Raw genomic sequence first — 16270 nt, 5'->3', positions numbered from 1 at the left:
TACAAGTAACTTTTCTACATAGTTAATATATGCATGAAAAAATACTGAAATAGAGCCAAAAGCCATATTAATTTAAAAGTTTAATGAATTTTACCGAAAATGTATTAAGTTTTAACTACAAAAAAATCTTAATTTTTTACCAGTGTTAGCATTATATTTGCAATAACAACAAATCTAGTCTTACTTATACTACAATAAGGCTACTGTCATTACATGATCCAACTTACCACAACTGCTCCATTGTCATCTCCACATGCTAGAAATTTCTCATTGGGTGAAAAACAGCAACTTCGCATTCCAAATTCACCTGCTATTGTTGTAACACACTGTAGGGTTTTGTTTTCTTCCTTCCAAATCTATAATAGTATAAACTAAACATTTATTTTACAATTATTGTAACTGTTACGCTTATCAATTATTCAATCAAAACTCCTGAAATACTGAGCACTGAATTTTTTTAGGTGTTGTCCAACGAAAAACTACTAAAGTCATATGATTATCATAAAATCTACATTTTAAACAGTCAGTGTAAATAATGAGTTGCAGACAGAAGCAAACTAATTACTATATAATCAAAAATACCTTAGGTGTGAAAAAAGAAGGTGTTACCAAAAAAGAATTCAGTGAATTACTTAAAGAAATGAAACCAAAACTGATGGTCAAACTGGTAGCTGCACTTCCAGCACTGACAAGATGTTTACACTGAATTTTCATTCACTAGTTAGCTTGGCCATATATTTTGTTTTACCCATCATCATGCCCCAAGTGAAAGAAGTAAAAAGGAAAAAAACTCAATCAAAATGTGAGATTTCATATTTCATGTATTTATTAATGGATTGTCTTGAAATTTGGTATTTAAAGTAAGGGTCCAGTAGAACATATTCACAGAAAATACGTGATAGTTTAGATTACCACAGTCAGAGCTGAATAAAGTGGAAAACCATTAAACTACCACTCCTGTTAGTAACAAATAATTTGTTCTGCATGTTGTTTTAGTTGCACAACACACTACTGTGTATCTTGATCATATATTTTAAAATTCACACAGTAAAACTACTGAAATTGGTGAGAAAAGGATTTTTCCTCTGAATATGGTGCATTAATGGATTAATTTCTTTCAGAGTGTTGAATGTAAAAGTGTAAAACTTACTTCTACACCTCAACAACAGTAATTTTATAAGCTTCATACACAAAACAGCCATTGATTTGCTGTAAAATTTACTACAGTAAATTAATGGCACAGGAAACTATAACAAAATAAGTACACTAATAATGCCTTTAATGCTAAGATACATTGTGACCACTTTTAGTATCAATAACAGTTAAGCATCTTTGTGGGATTCTTTTAACAAATTTTATTGCTGGATGAGCCCTTTTGGATTATTTAGTAAAAACAATACAAAGTCCAGTCCATGTAATGCAAATGAAAGGTAGGAAACTCACGGTGGTCACAGCAGTAACTGCTGCCATATTTATCAAAATGGCTGTGGTTCCCTCAGAAAACTGCTATAATCCATGATCATGATGGCCACCCTTTGGTTACCATGCCCTCACAATCTAAATTTGTGTTGTGTGCTACAGTAAAGGGAAAAACCATTGGGAATCACAAACACTGGATGTATAATCTACAGAAACTAAATTATTACAAATAATATATCACATAAAATACATTCAAAGGAGGTAGAGAAGTTTTCACTTTGATTGGTAGGAAAACACTTGTATAGTTTGTTGAGTAATACCATACTACAGTCTCTTAGTAGTAGCAAGCAATTTAAATTGGTGCTCGAACAAAAAACCCACAAAATTCACAGTGACAGCAGTAAATGATGCTTGAAGTCAGCATGTACATATGCTGGTCAGAGTGAAGTGCATTACTGTAAATACTCCTTGTATTAAAAATGCCAAAAAAAGGAATGAGTTAAGAGGAAGAATGCTGTGAAACTCTTTTCTGTGGTGGCCAAGCACCAAAAGTTGGAGTATTTACATCACTTTTAAAAAATGAAGGGAATTAGAATATGTTAATAATTAAACTCAATAAATTTTATGTGCAAACCCACCAAAGGCTTAGGCCTACTACATCAGCTAGCTATGGTTAATATTACTGAATTACATGTAGCAAATTACACAATGCAATGAGTGATGATGCATGATTTACAGGCTATGACTATGTGCTATATTTTAGTGTAGGCCTAGCTTACTGCTTATCAGCATCAGCCTACATTAGAAATTATACAAAAAAATACTACTGGTAGTACTGTTTGGAAATATAATGTTGACCTTATGTCATGACAATGTGCATTTCTATTTATCTATTTGTCCACCAAGACTTTCAAAGGACTGTTTGGAAACTGTGTAACTGATTTTCATCAATCTTGGTCAAATAGACATGTAGGGGTTGAATTTCAATGGTAGAAATTAGGGTTTTAAACTTTTTCTCTCAAGAATTATGTTTGATTGTTCTCAAAGTTAAAATAATAACTGAATAGAAGTGCATAAAAAGTTGTAATCAGTTCTTCACCCAAAGGTCATTTGGGTTCAGGAAAGGCTGAAGCTAGAAATCTTATAAAGCACTTGTTCTCTTTCTGTGTAAGTCTGAGTTGGATAAATTAGTAAATGGATAGAGATGCCTGAAATTTGTTCATGATTCATAAGGTCACTCTAAGTCCTAGAAACCTCAAAAATGCTTCTCTTCCCAAGGATTTTGTTTGATCCTTCTCAAAGTTAGATACATTAATAAGTGTAGAGAGATGCCTAAAAGCTGTATAATATGATTTTCATGTCAAGAATCTTATTAAAATCACAGAGCATTTTAGAATAGGATGATACTTTTTTCTAAATCTTAAGCCTGTTGTACTGTTATTTCATTAATCTCATTGGTAAAACTCAATACTTATCTACCTGAAAAGATAGACAAGATTCCCAAGTCTCCAGTTGTTAACAGTCAGTGACAATTACCCCCTCCCATTTTTATACTAGTGATAGTAAGCATTAAGTAATTTTGATTTAGTTAAATAATGGACCCTAGAACACAGACTAATAATATACAAAAAGTAGACAACTCCACCCAACTCTCAAATTTTTTCTGGCTTTCTTAGTATGAGACAAAAGCCATTACAAATTCATCCAAACCAGGTTTTACCATTCTTGCATGAACCAAACCTGTACTATAAATGAATTTGATGCTTATCTTTTCAGAACACAATGTTATAAAATACATCAAATGATAGATGAAAATCTTGGCTTTTTGTTGGTAGTAGGTAACATATATTTAAACATGAGAGAGAACTAGTAACAAATTCCGAAAGACAGGATGTGACAGGTGGGTATGGTAGGAGGGGTCTGATATTTTATATTTGATAGGTCTGAACCAAATAAAATTAAAGGCTATAAAAATTATGGTGTGATTCAGAAATAATAATTTTATACTGAGTAATTTAGATTCAATTCCACAGTTACTGGAGGGGTGGTGAATAAAACAGAAAATACCAAGAGAAAATGTGTTGTGTGTTACATTAGGGGAACTTCAGGAGTTTCTAAAACATTGCCTTATATATTTAAAAGCTTAAAACTCGTATACTATTAAAATATGGATTATTAGCTAAGCTTTTATGCTATACCAGTTTATATGACAAACAGAAAAGTAGTTTAATAAATTTTCAATGTAAGACACTAAAACCTTATGTCATGAGGAGTAAAAAATACCCATGATGATAGTGTTAATGCAAGTTATTTGGTGTTAGCCAATACTGAACAGATTTAATCCTAGAGAAGTTTGTAAACACTCCCACTCTGCTTATTATGTGTCTCAGAAAACTCACCCATTCATGGAATAATTCACACTTCTTTTTAAACTATTCCAGAATTTTCTTTAGCCCATCATAAGCACAATCAAAGAACTTCCCATGTATGATTATGTCATTCAATTAGATGAAGAGGTGCATTACATATTTTAAATGGTAACAACCTACTACAGTGACTTTTCAATAGTTTATCCTGTATTCTCTTTACTTGATTCATAGACATGCACTTTACAATATCCACTCTTCAGATTCAGATCTAATACTGAAAATAATTTTGATCCAGATACAGCATTCATATCTTTGTTATTGAATTCATCTTTTCTTGTAGTCCACTGAGAACTCTGAGGATCCACTGTTCTTCTCTACAAGTACAATAGATGATGTCTGAGGATTAGTACATAGTTATATTACTCTTTGTTTCCTCATGGCTTCTACTGCCTTGAAAACCTCAGGGTATTTTGAAAGTGGGTGTCATAACTAATAAGTTGGGACTATCTCCTGAATACATCCTACAAGATTTTTTTTTTCATTATTTCTGAAAGCAATTTCCAATCTTTTACTCCAAAACTGTATTAAACCATTGTGGCTGTAGAACCAATGTCAATCAACATAATGCAAAGCTTCCTGTCAATATTGCCACTGACTTACAGTATTGTCTTGACTTATTAACAGATATTTATTCTTCACAGTGCCAGTTATCATGGCTATATTTTCCATAGTTCTCTTTCTTCTGACATCTTTTGGGAGGAGTTTTTAGTTTTTTGTACACTTTTGTCTACAGTTCTTGAAAACCTGTCCTTTAAAGGTGCACTCTAAACAATTTTTGTCTTGTTGTCTATTTCCTCACTTATTTGTCACTATCTGTCTTACATAATCCTTTCAGTTCTTGCAGACTACCAACAGGAGGAGTTAATGTTCCAATACTACTTTATTTGATGATTCTGTATCTTCAGTTGTTTAGATGTGGATTTAATGGATTTGAGTTCCATAACCAACTGGAGAGCTTCCTTTAAATATGTACACTGATGTTGCTTCAACTTAATTTGCATATCCTTCTCTGTTGGTATTGTTTTTATCAATCTCGTTGGTAAATATAATATATTTAATACATATCAACATGTAATTAACTTCCAAATCCAAATTACAATTTAACTCAATTTCAAGCTATTTCAAATTGTTATACGTCACATAATAAACTGGAGGCTCATCTGAGATAAATTATAATGGGTAACAGATTTAATCCTTTTAGATGAAGAATCCAAATAAGCCTTTCCAAACTTTAAAAAGAGTTGGCAAAGAACTCTATTTTCCTCTATACTCTTGAACTTTCCTTTGAATTCATCTTTACATCATTTCAAACCTGTTGAATGAAGATGCTACTAATGCTTGATAGTGACGACTTTCAGCTGTAAAGTTGATTAACATCATTAAAGACTGCTCTTTTAAACTGGCAGCTTGATAAATAGATTTTTGCTTACTATTCAAACCATTGACTTTGAAAATTATCTCAGATTGATATGACTCTCAATGTACCTGTCCATCATAGTAATCTGATGTCTCGACAGAGAGACGTTGTTGTTGAATAGGCCAACTAACTTCTAGAAATGAATTTGGTAGTTTCAGGACTGCAGTAGTCCAAGAAGGTCCTGCAGTCACAGATGGCACAGCATTAGTGGTATAATATACTATGTTATACAGAAATAGTTTCAGACTTCTTAGGCTGATGCTAAAAGAGACACGACTGTTTTAATCTTTGCATCTATAAATTCATTTTACAAATATTTTATTTTGTCATTAAAATTCATTGATTAATTTTATATTTTTTCACTTTTGCTGCTACAGTTTTTCTACATATTACATATGTACTCTTGTACATTTTTAATGTTTGTCTTATAATTAATTCCTCTATACATCTCCAATAGTTTTATTGAGATGGCCTTCGATTATGTTTGGGGTTATATTTTTGAAATATGAAATCCTGCCCAATCAGTTTCTTTACAGAGGATATATCATAATGGAGTAAGAAATTGTTATTTATGCTGACCCATGATTCCCCAAAATTTGTGATGATGGCCAAAACTATTCAGATATTGTACCCCAAACCATCATAGAGCCTCCCATATTCTAAACTGTGGGTACAAGGTATTCCTGCAATCTGTCAATGGCTCTTTTCTGAACATACTCGTGCCAGTTAAAACCCAAAAACTTAGACTCGTGTCTAAAGCATCCTATGCCACTATTCTAAAAGCTAGAATATATGTTATTATACTAGTCTCTTTGCTATTTTCATAATGAAAAGTAAGGGGTTTCTTACTGCATCTCTTCCACAAATATTACATTTAAGATGATGCACTCTTGATACTGCACTTCTTGAAACATTTACCCATATGATATGTTAGTCATCAGCAAGGATTTTCACTTTACCTTCAATTTTTCATGGAATTGATTTTTAGATATCTAGCATCTCTTTCATGGAGTTTTATTTTCCATTCTATGCCTTGTGAGATTCTACAAACAGTGTTTCCTTGTATCTGTCCAATAAGTACCTCAGAGTAATTCATGCACAGCTGACATCTTGTAAGATTCTGTGTCAAAGAATGTTGATTATCTTTGTATTGGTATTCTAATAGCATCATCACAAAATAGTATCTCTAATCTAGATGCATCTACACAGAAAAATTTTTGGCATACAATAACTGGTTCAGGAACTAAAAGCAGTCACAAGTAATAATGTTGTACTACTTTTGGTTTAAATTAGACACAAAAAACTGCTTTTTTCAAAAATTCAATGGTCTTCACCAATTGTGGCTATGTGCAATTTTCTCTAATAATTTTAAACTGAATTAAAAGTGTAGTATGTTAAAATTATGAATAAAGTGAAATAATCAGTAATTAGACAATTATAATGTTTTTCCGCCACTTGAAACTACAATTTTTTTACTTCATAGATACAACAAATCAAAACCACAAGAGCAATGAGGAATTCTAAAAAATTTGCAAATTATTATATGTGTCATTAACTTTTCTCTAGGTTGTACATGTGCAGGTAAATGTTTATCTAGATGGTATATGATAATTTGTGATGACAAGAAAACCCACTTGCAGAGAAAAATATGTGGAAAAATGGCTGGTATTGGTAGAGAAAACTCTCTGTAGAGGAGCAAACAACTAGTCACAAAATATGACATTCAAGTTAATACAAGATTTATTAAAAAACAAGGCAAAAAGCTAAGGTCTATACTATGTAAAAACTACACTGACAAACACCACACCAACATCATTTATAAAATACAATGTAATAACTGCCACAACTTCTATATTGGAGAAACAAGTAGAAAAATGGAAACCAGATTCAAAGAACACAAAAAGTCACCTTCACAAGTTTTTAAACACTGCAAATAAAATAAACACAACATAACCACAGAAACAACTCAAATACTAAATAAAGAAACAAGCATAAATGCAAAATTAAAGAAGCCTTACTTATACAACAACTTAAGCCCAAAATAAACCAATACAAAGTAACACCTTTATACCTATATTAATAAATATAATCCAACATCTAAGCACACTCTCTACATTTCTACACTCAATTACATAACTGCCTTCAAACATGTGGTCAACTATCGGTCAGTTACCTTTTTCTTTCTTTGTGAACCTGACAATAAATGAAAAAGGTCAAAACGTTGTTCGCTCCTCTACATAAAATTTTTTCTCAACCCATACCAGCCATTCTTGCATGTATAGATGGTATATGTGTATATTTGCAAATCATACCTCTTAGATCTTTTGCTGGGGTGTTACCCAAACATGTACAGATATTTATTTCTGTTCTTGTCATGACAAAATATTCAGTGATTAGAAGAAGAAGAATTTAAAAAAGCTTATTAAATCTTAAATAAGTTTATATCACTGCCCATAGTTTCAAGTTAATGATGTTATCCGATGAAAGTGTCTAATGAAATTAATCACTAAATACATTTGTCGTATCCCAGCCACCCTGAAGAGTTCTGGATTGGATGGAATGTATTATCAGCAATAAATGTGACAAATAAAGTGTGGTTGGAAGACTATAATTATACATTCTTGTAATTCTTAAAAATTTCTAAAAAGCTAGATTAAAGACATAGTGTTTACAAGTACAGTAAACCTAATACTAATGTATTACAGCAAGTACAATTGTAATAGTTGAGTAAGTGTTCATCTTACTTACTTCAATATTCTTGTCATCTTTGTAATTTGTAGCCATGCTTAAATATTACAAACATGTTTATTTGAAATGCCAACTTTTTCCTACTATTTTGAAAGAATGTTTTATTTATTTTTTAACTCATGAGTGAGGTATCTAAATCTAAGAACACTATCCAAAGTACACTGCCATATTTACAACTACCAGCATTTGTATTGCACTGTAGTGGTCTTACCTAAACTTGTCAATAAATATTTACATGAATTCTTTAACTATGTAAGTCAGTCACTTTTCTATTCTTGCTGTCACTGAAACAATTTTAAAGTATTAAAGCATGGTCTGATATTGCAATAAGAATTCTTAATATCTTTTAGCCTTCTTTGCATTATTTTCATTTTAACACTACAATTCAAACCTCTAATGTCTTTCAACAATCAGAAGATACACCTTCAACTGAAATTAAAGGTTCATATGTTAGAAGTAATAATCTATAAATTTTATAAAAGTTTATAATACAGTACTCAAACATATAACTTGTATTTTCAGGAGTTTTGCACATGCAAATCATGAGCTAAATATGCGTCAATGCAGTAGAAATCATATTTTATACATAATAGTAATACAATATTCAAACCAACATATATAAAAATGATCCAATATTTTGTCTTATATAACTTAACCCTTTCACACCATTAAACATCACATTTACCTTTCATGCTAACACTATTTCTATCTTATAGCCCCACCACAACCTGTTACTTTTATCTTGATTTCTATTCACTATAAAAATACAAAGTGGATACAGTTTTAAGGTTATTGATTAATACATTTCTTTGACACAAGGAATTGTTTTTGCTTTGTCTTAAACTACCAGAAATTGAAATATCCAGCATGACTTTTAAAGATTAAAAGTGGTATTTACAAACAGAAGCTATAATATTATTTATTAACATCTACCATACATAATCATAAAATGAAACTTTATACAGTGCACTTCTGAATGTTTTTTCTTAATTTTAAAATATACGACTGAAAAGTTTTACATACTGAACTAGTGGCTGAAAGTTTACCTTTACAGTCTTATCAACAGATGTCGAAGCTAGGTAAGTTCCATCAACAGAAACATCACATGATGTTACAATCATTTTATTGTGTCCATCACATCGAATTAAACACCTTCCAGTCTCCAATTCCCATACCTGATTAACATCAAAGCATAATTATAAATAAATAATATTTTTATCAAATTATTTGGGCAGAACCTTTATTAAATGAAGATGTTCGTGTGGAACTTGTGATAAAAACATTTTAGATAGATACTTCAGGTAAACTTTTAAGGATGAAAAGTAAACATTCTGTGAACATTTTGCACTTACAAAAAAGATTGTCATTTTTGAAAATTGATTATACCAGTTAATTAAGCAGCTTTAAAAAAAAAGTGGAAAAAAGCACTCATCTATGGCATTAAGTACACCTTTGATTCTATTACTAATACTTACCACTAACCCTAGGTATATATTTAGTAGAAAAGATGTCATGCCACTTAAAATGCAATGTTATTTTATGGTATATTGTTATTGATTCTGAAACAATACTACAAAATAAATGTTTCAGCAGAGCAGTTCATCCAAAGTTAGTTCAGGAACCACAGCTGGCCAAAGCAGATCCTGAGCACAACTAATCACAAACACTCTTGAATAGGGAATGTAACATGGCATGATGCATTATCATACTGAGAGAAATATATATTCATCACTGCAGGTACAGCAGCATAGTTAAGAATGTCCAATGCATCTAGCATTCAAACTATCACCAACAAGAGCAAGACAATCTCCTTAAACATGTGACTTCCTCTATTCAGTTCTACTAACTTGGAGTGTTGACAGCAAATGGAAGGACCGGTTTTCAGCGCAGAAGAAGAGTAGGAAGAAGTAAGCACCTATCAGAAATACTTTCAAAATAGGAAAATTAAGACTTCTGATACAGTATAACACCTCTTCTCACATAAATAGTTAGAATCCCACACTGAATAAGTGAAGGAACAGGTGCAATGGAAAGAAAAAAGCATCCTCTGAAAGTATTCAAAGTATACTCCAAACAGGTAGTCTTTGGAGTCAAAAATCACACGAGAGATAAAACTACTTATGAACCAGATATACTCCCCACCCATTGTGAAAATATATCACATGCATGGACAGAAAGGTGGAGGACCACATCCAAACAAAAGAGAACTATCCCAGCAAACACACTACATATTTAATATAGTTACACGGTAGTGGATATGCAAAGTCCAAATATGTAGCATATATGTAGTAATGATGCAACTTCATAATGTTGTTCCATTATGTAGTAAGTAAGTAAGTAATAACCTTACACTTTACCTATGTAGTTAGAACATAACTTTACAGCATACAGTGCTATTAAGTAGCAATAGCATGAGAATATTACATTGCAACCAAAAGAATACATCACCTGGCAGTGTAAGTACCAGAGCCATAGACAAATGACCTATATTCTAGTTTTGATCAAATAAGAGCACAATACATCTTTAGCAAGGTACATCAATCAGCTCCCCAAGTGGTGGAAGAGAGGACATGGAGGATGTTCAGTGCTTTTGTACATTTGACTCGTAGCTGCTTGATGTGTGGTATAAAAATTAGCTTATGGTCAAAGATAAGCCCCAAGAACATTCTCTCAGGAACTACAGGTTGCAGAACCTCACCAATACAGAGTTCGGGATCAGGGTGAATACCCCGTTGGCAGCAAAAGTAAATGCAAATAGGTTTAATGAGAAAGAAGTTAAAAACGTTTGCTATGGTCCACTTCAGTAAACAATCGAGGGCAGTCTGCAGCTGCTGCTCAATATACCTTATGTTTGACAAATGACATGAGATGTGAAAGTCGTCAACATAGAGCCAATTCGCAACAGTAAGAGGAAGTTGTTCAGTGATGTCATTAATCTTTATACTGAAAAGGTAGACACTCAAAACATCCCTGAGGGACTCCAAGTTCCTGTAGAAAAGAATAGGAAAGTTTCAAACCCATATGAACTTGGAATCATCTGTCTATTAAAACATTTTTAATAAAAATGAGCAAATGACCACATAACCCATATAAGTGGAGGTGTCACAAAATGCCATGCCTCCATATAGTATCATAAGCCTTCTCAAGGTCAAATAAAGTTGATACAAGATGTTGTAATTTGAGAAAGGCTTCTCTGATTGACGTTTCAAGTTGAATTAGGTGAAGCTCTATTGTCGGAACCCATACTGGGTGGGCAAGAGGAGGTTGTTTGATTCGAGGAACCAAACAAGATGAGCATTAACCATCCTCTCCAAGATCTTACAGACACAGCTCATCAAAGCAATTGGGCAGTAGTTTGAAGGAATCTTGGGATCCTTCCCAGGCTTAGAGCAAGGTAGGACAATAGCCTGGCATCAGGCATCAGGAAAAATATTCTCCTGCCAAATCTGGTTAAAAACAATCAGAAGAATAGCAGGAGAAGCAGCAGATAGAAGGCACAACATCTCATAGTGTACATCATCAGGTCTGACCAATGCACTGCCAGACCAATGAAGGGCTAGTTTGGATTCCACTAGCATAAAGGGGCAATTATTGTCAGAGAGACGATTAGCTCAAAAGGAAGGAGGTGATCGCTCTGCCCGAGTCTTGGTGGCTAAGAAGGTGGAGGAAGAAGCAGAAGTGCTAGATACCCAGCAAAAGCTTTCAAATAGAGTATCGATGAGGGCCAGTTTGCCTGATCCAGCTTCCACCGGGGCACGTGGGTTGGGTGGCATTGACCACGGCCAGTCTCTCTCAAAATTATAGGAAAATTATCACTGCCTTGTGAGTTATTGTCAACCCTCCATGAAAAATGGGAGAATAGTAAAGGGGAGCAAATTGAGTGATCAATAGCAGTAAAAGATTAAAAAGAGAGAAAGCAACTGTTCAATGAGAGCATCAAGGTCTGATTGATCATGTGTCTCTCCAGGCAACAGGTAGAGAAAACAAACAGTGATGGTATGACTCAAGGAAACACAGATGGTTACGACCTCCAACTGTGTGTCGAGGGGCAAAGACAAGGTGGGCACATGTTGATCAACCAACAATGCACTCATCCATCACACAGCCTGTCATTTCTGTAGAAAGAAAACTGCCAAAAGGTGACTGCATTGGCGAGTTTTAGAAATGTTTCCTGTAAGGAAAGACATATGGGATGGCAGGAAGCAATCAGTGTTTTGATGTCATCCAGATTAGAACGTGAACCTCAAGCTATGAACAGGGCACAAGTATGGTCACAATATGATGTATAGATAAATCATGAAATATACTGAAGTTGCAACAAGCAGCAAACTGGCAAAATTAAATTTAAACCAAAGAATTATCAATAGAATAAATGACATCTATGTCATTCAATAATGTAGAAAGGAACAACTAATCCCTGATTTTGTAAAGGTAAAACTATCAAATAATTTCAATACATACACAAACATTGTCCAAAATTTACGGAAAAAACTACTTAAAGCCTTGTTAAACACGAAATACAAAGAACTACATGACTTACAAAAACAAAAAATGAACCTAGACCATCAACTGGCATGCTACATCAAACCAGAAATTTACGGACTTATACAACAAAACATAAACCAAATCAACATTAGGAATGACAGAAACAAAAAAATCTGCCACAACAAAAAACTAGAAAAACTAAGATGCAAACAACAGAAAAGATGCCATGACAAACCATTGACTAACCTCATAATTAACAGATCCGACTGACAATTAAACACAGACAAGATACGTCTACTTAACAAAGGACTCAACTTCGCAATAGCAACTAGGTACATTCCAACCTTAGAAATCAAAACATGTTTAGAAGATCTAGCCAGGAGACTTATGATACTTTCCACAGAAAACAAAAACATAAAAACAACTGAAAACAACCAACAGAAAGAAGACAACTTAGACAATTTTATTGACATCCAAGAGCCAAACTTCCCAGGTAAAATTTAAAATTTATATTTTTCAAAAACACCTAAAAACAACATCTTAAACGATTTTTTGAAAGAATTTTCTCACAAAACCATCAACATAATTTCACAAAACAGAAAGTTAAAAAATAATCTTACAAAAAGAGATATTAATTCCATTAAAAACCTAAAACAAGACAAAAACATAAAAATTCTAAAAGCAGATAAAGGAAATGCTATAGTCATAATGAACACAAAAACATCCAAAAAATAAAGAACATCCTATCAGACACAAATCAAACAAAGACACACAAAATGCAACTGAACAAAATGCTACTAAAAATGAAAAAGCCAACACAATTTCACAAACACTTTATTCCTACCTACGCAAAACCGACTCACATACATCACAAATATACAGCATCCCAAAACCTCATAAACCAGATTGTCCATTACGACCAATAATGTCCACATATGAATCGTTTAATTACAATCTTGGTAAATACATAGCATGGGCATTCTCCAAATATGTAACATCAGCCAGCTCATTCATCAAAGACTCTTTTAATTTCAAGTCTCATCTTAATCAACTTAATCATAAAGCCTTAATGGCCAGTTTTGATGTTATATCCCTCTTTACAGAAGTTCCAACTGCTGAAGCCTGCAAGATAGTCTTAGAACTCTATATCCAAAACCCTAACCCATCTATAGACATTCTCAGCAACCAATTAACAACCCTCATAAAATTCACCACTATGAAGACAAATTTTATGTTCAAACAACCACAACTATATACAAACAAATGGCCTAAGCATGGGCAACCCAGTATCACCAGTTCTAGCTAATATTTTTATGACACAAGTTGAAACACAAGCAATTAACATAGCATTACATCCACCACTATACTAGTACATATGTGTAGATGATGCGGTTGCAGGATTCACATCTATAGAACACACTTAATTTTTTCAATCACATTAACGCTATACATCCTAACATCAACTTCACATGTGAATAAGAAGAAAGCAATCAAATATCATTTCTTAACCTTACAATTACAAGACCCGATGCATAATTTAAAACAGAAATCCACTGAAAAATCACCCATACTGGACTATACATTCCTTGGGACTCAGCACATGAAACAAAACAAAAACTCAACATACTAAAAAACCAAATAAACACAGTCATAAAACTATGCTCACCAGATAAAATTAACGATGAATTTGACAAAATAAAACAATACTTCTTCAACATCAATATGCTTCCTCCACAAACCGTAGAAAACATTATACACACACACTTAGACAGAAAGCAAAATCAACCAACAAAAGTAAATATATCTCACGAATCAAAAAATCATGAAACCATATACTGCTGCATACCATATATTCCCGACATCAGCAGAAAAATAACCAACATTTGGCAAAAACTAGCAACAAGATATGACATTCCAGTTAATACCAAATTTATTCAAAAACCAGGCACAAAACTGAGGTCTATACTATGTAAAAATTACACTGACAAACACCACACCAACATTATTTATAAAATACAATGTGATAACTGCCACGACTTCTATATTGGAGAAACAAGTAGAATAATGGAAACCAGATTCAAAGAACACAAAAAGCCACCTTCACACGTTTTCAAACACTGCAAGTCAAATAAACACAACATAACCATAGAAAACACTCAAATACTAAATAAAGAAACAAACATAAACAAATGCAAAATTAAAGAAGCCTTACTTATACAACAACTCAAACCCAAAATAAACCAATACAAAGGAGCACCTTTATACCTATATTAAAAAATAATATAATAAATAATAATAATAAAATAAATAATATACAATTATATAATTAAACATCTAAGCCCACCCTCTACATTCCAACATTCAGTTACACAACCCCCTTTCAAACATGTGGTCAGCTTCTGGTCAGTTACCTCTTTCTTTCTTTGTGAACCTGACAATGACCAAAGAAGGTCGAAAAGTTGTTTGCTCCTCTATGTAAAAAATTTTCTCAACCAAATGAGCCATTTTTACATATATAAATCAGGACTTTATCATGTATATATTACATTTATGTACACATACAAGTGAAAATCTATCAAATCAATTTGTTTTGCATTGCTGTTTAAAAAAATCTTTGAATTTTTTGAAGTGAGAAAATGTAATGTTCACTATGATTAGTAGTAGTCCTTTACTCATTCAATATAAACTCTGAAAGTCCTTCCTTTCCTGCCCAAACTTTGTTTATAAGTGAGATATATACATAATTTTTTCATTAGTTTATTACTCAGTTTAACATAACCTTTGTATGCTATTTCTTGAATTTATCATCTTTATGAAATGTAGTAATTATTTTAAAAAAACCCTTATAAATGCACAATTACCCGAATATATCCATCTTCTGAGCATGACAAGATGCGAGTATCATTCCTGTACACTTTGCACATCAAGACTGGACCAAAGTGACCAACAAAAGAATTGTATTTCCCTTTCATCTCCCACACCTGAGTTGTTGAATTACAATGAAAGAAAATTAATTATTGCAAGACACTGTTTCATCATCTCAATTGTAATATTATATATACAAAGATATTTATCTCCATTCATAATTTTGTTTCAAATAATATCACCACTATAATTATGTATTACCATCTCTGCATGTTAAAATATTACATGTAGTAATACAGATTTTTCTGAATTGCAAATATAATGTCAAAATTTATAATATTTTTTATATTTATACTCTTGCTTTTATTCATGCTTAAAAAAATACAAAATTAACTGTTAATAATTTTGAAAAATTGCAAAATGTCATTCAAAAAATTAAACATAATTTTTGGTTTTTGATAATAAAATATTCTTTACCCTGAACTACTCAAAATGTTATTTTATGTCATTTTTTATAACTGATTTCCAAGGTATACTATTTTTTGTAGTTAAATTATGAATCAGACTTTACTGATTTAAGAAGTTTACATTTTCCTATGTCAAAAATATATTTCCAATAATATTTACCTCCCCTCACACTTTATCTCAATGAAAATTTATCTTCTTTATTCATCTTTGATTGGTATGAATCATACGTCGCTTGCTATAATCTTTATACCCCCCTATATCACTCATAACAATTTTAATCTTGTGATTCTCTCCTCCTATATCAATGCATTTTTTAAACTAGATTTGTATATAGGTTCCCTGTTATTACTTATCATTCACTTTTTCAAGACTGTCAAAATTATCAGACCTGAATACCGGTTTATCACGAGGAGGAAGGTTGGGGTAATGTAATATAGGA

At 32.3% G+C, this 16270-nt stretch overlaps 1 protein-coding gene across 4 annotated transcripts in view; it reads right to left on the bottom strand.

Moving 5' to 3' along the window:
- The window catches only part of LOC143237582 (apoptotic protease-activating factor 1-like), an 88676-nt gene that overhangs the window by 2258 nt on the left and 70148 nt on the right, over positions 1-16270 (bottom strand). For 3 of the 4 annotated variants that reach the window (XM_076477007.1, XM_076477005.1, XM_076477006.1), the window contains 3 exons: positions 15360-15479; positions 9060-9188; positions 228-356 (listed from right to left, as the gene is read on the bottom strand). In XM_076477007.1, the coding sequence (XP_076333122.1) occupies positions 228-356; positions 9060-9188; positions 15360-15479 (378 nt within the window). The remainder of the gene's footprint in view (positions 1-227; positions 357-9059; positions 9189-15359; positions 15480-16270) is intronic. The other variant, XM_076477008.1, reaches the window with a different exon arrangement.

Source organism: Tachypleus tridentatus, chromosome 13 (assembly GCF_004210375.1).
Source record: "Tachypleus tridentatus isolate NWPU-2018 chromosome 13, ASM421037v1, whole genome shotgun sequence".
NCBI lineage: Eukaryota > Metazoa > Arthropoda > Merostomata > Xiphosura > Limulidae > Tachypleus > Tachypleus tridentatus.
The sequence above is the reverse complement of the archived record's forward strand: the minus strand, read 5'-3'. Positions and strand labels throughout refer to the sequence as shown.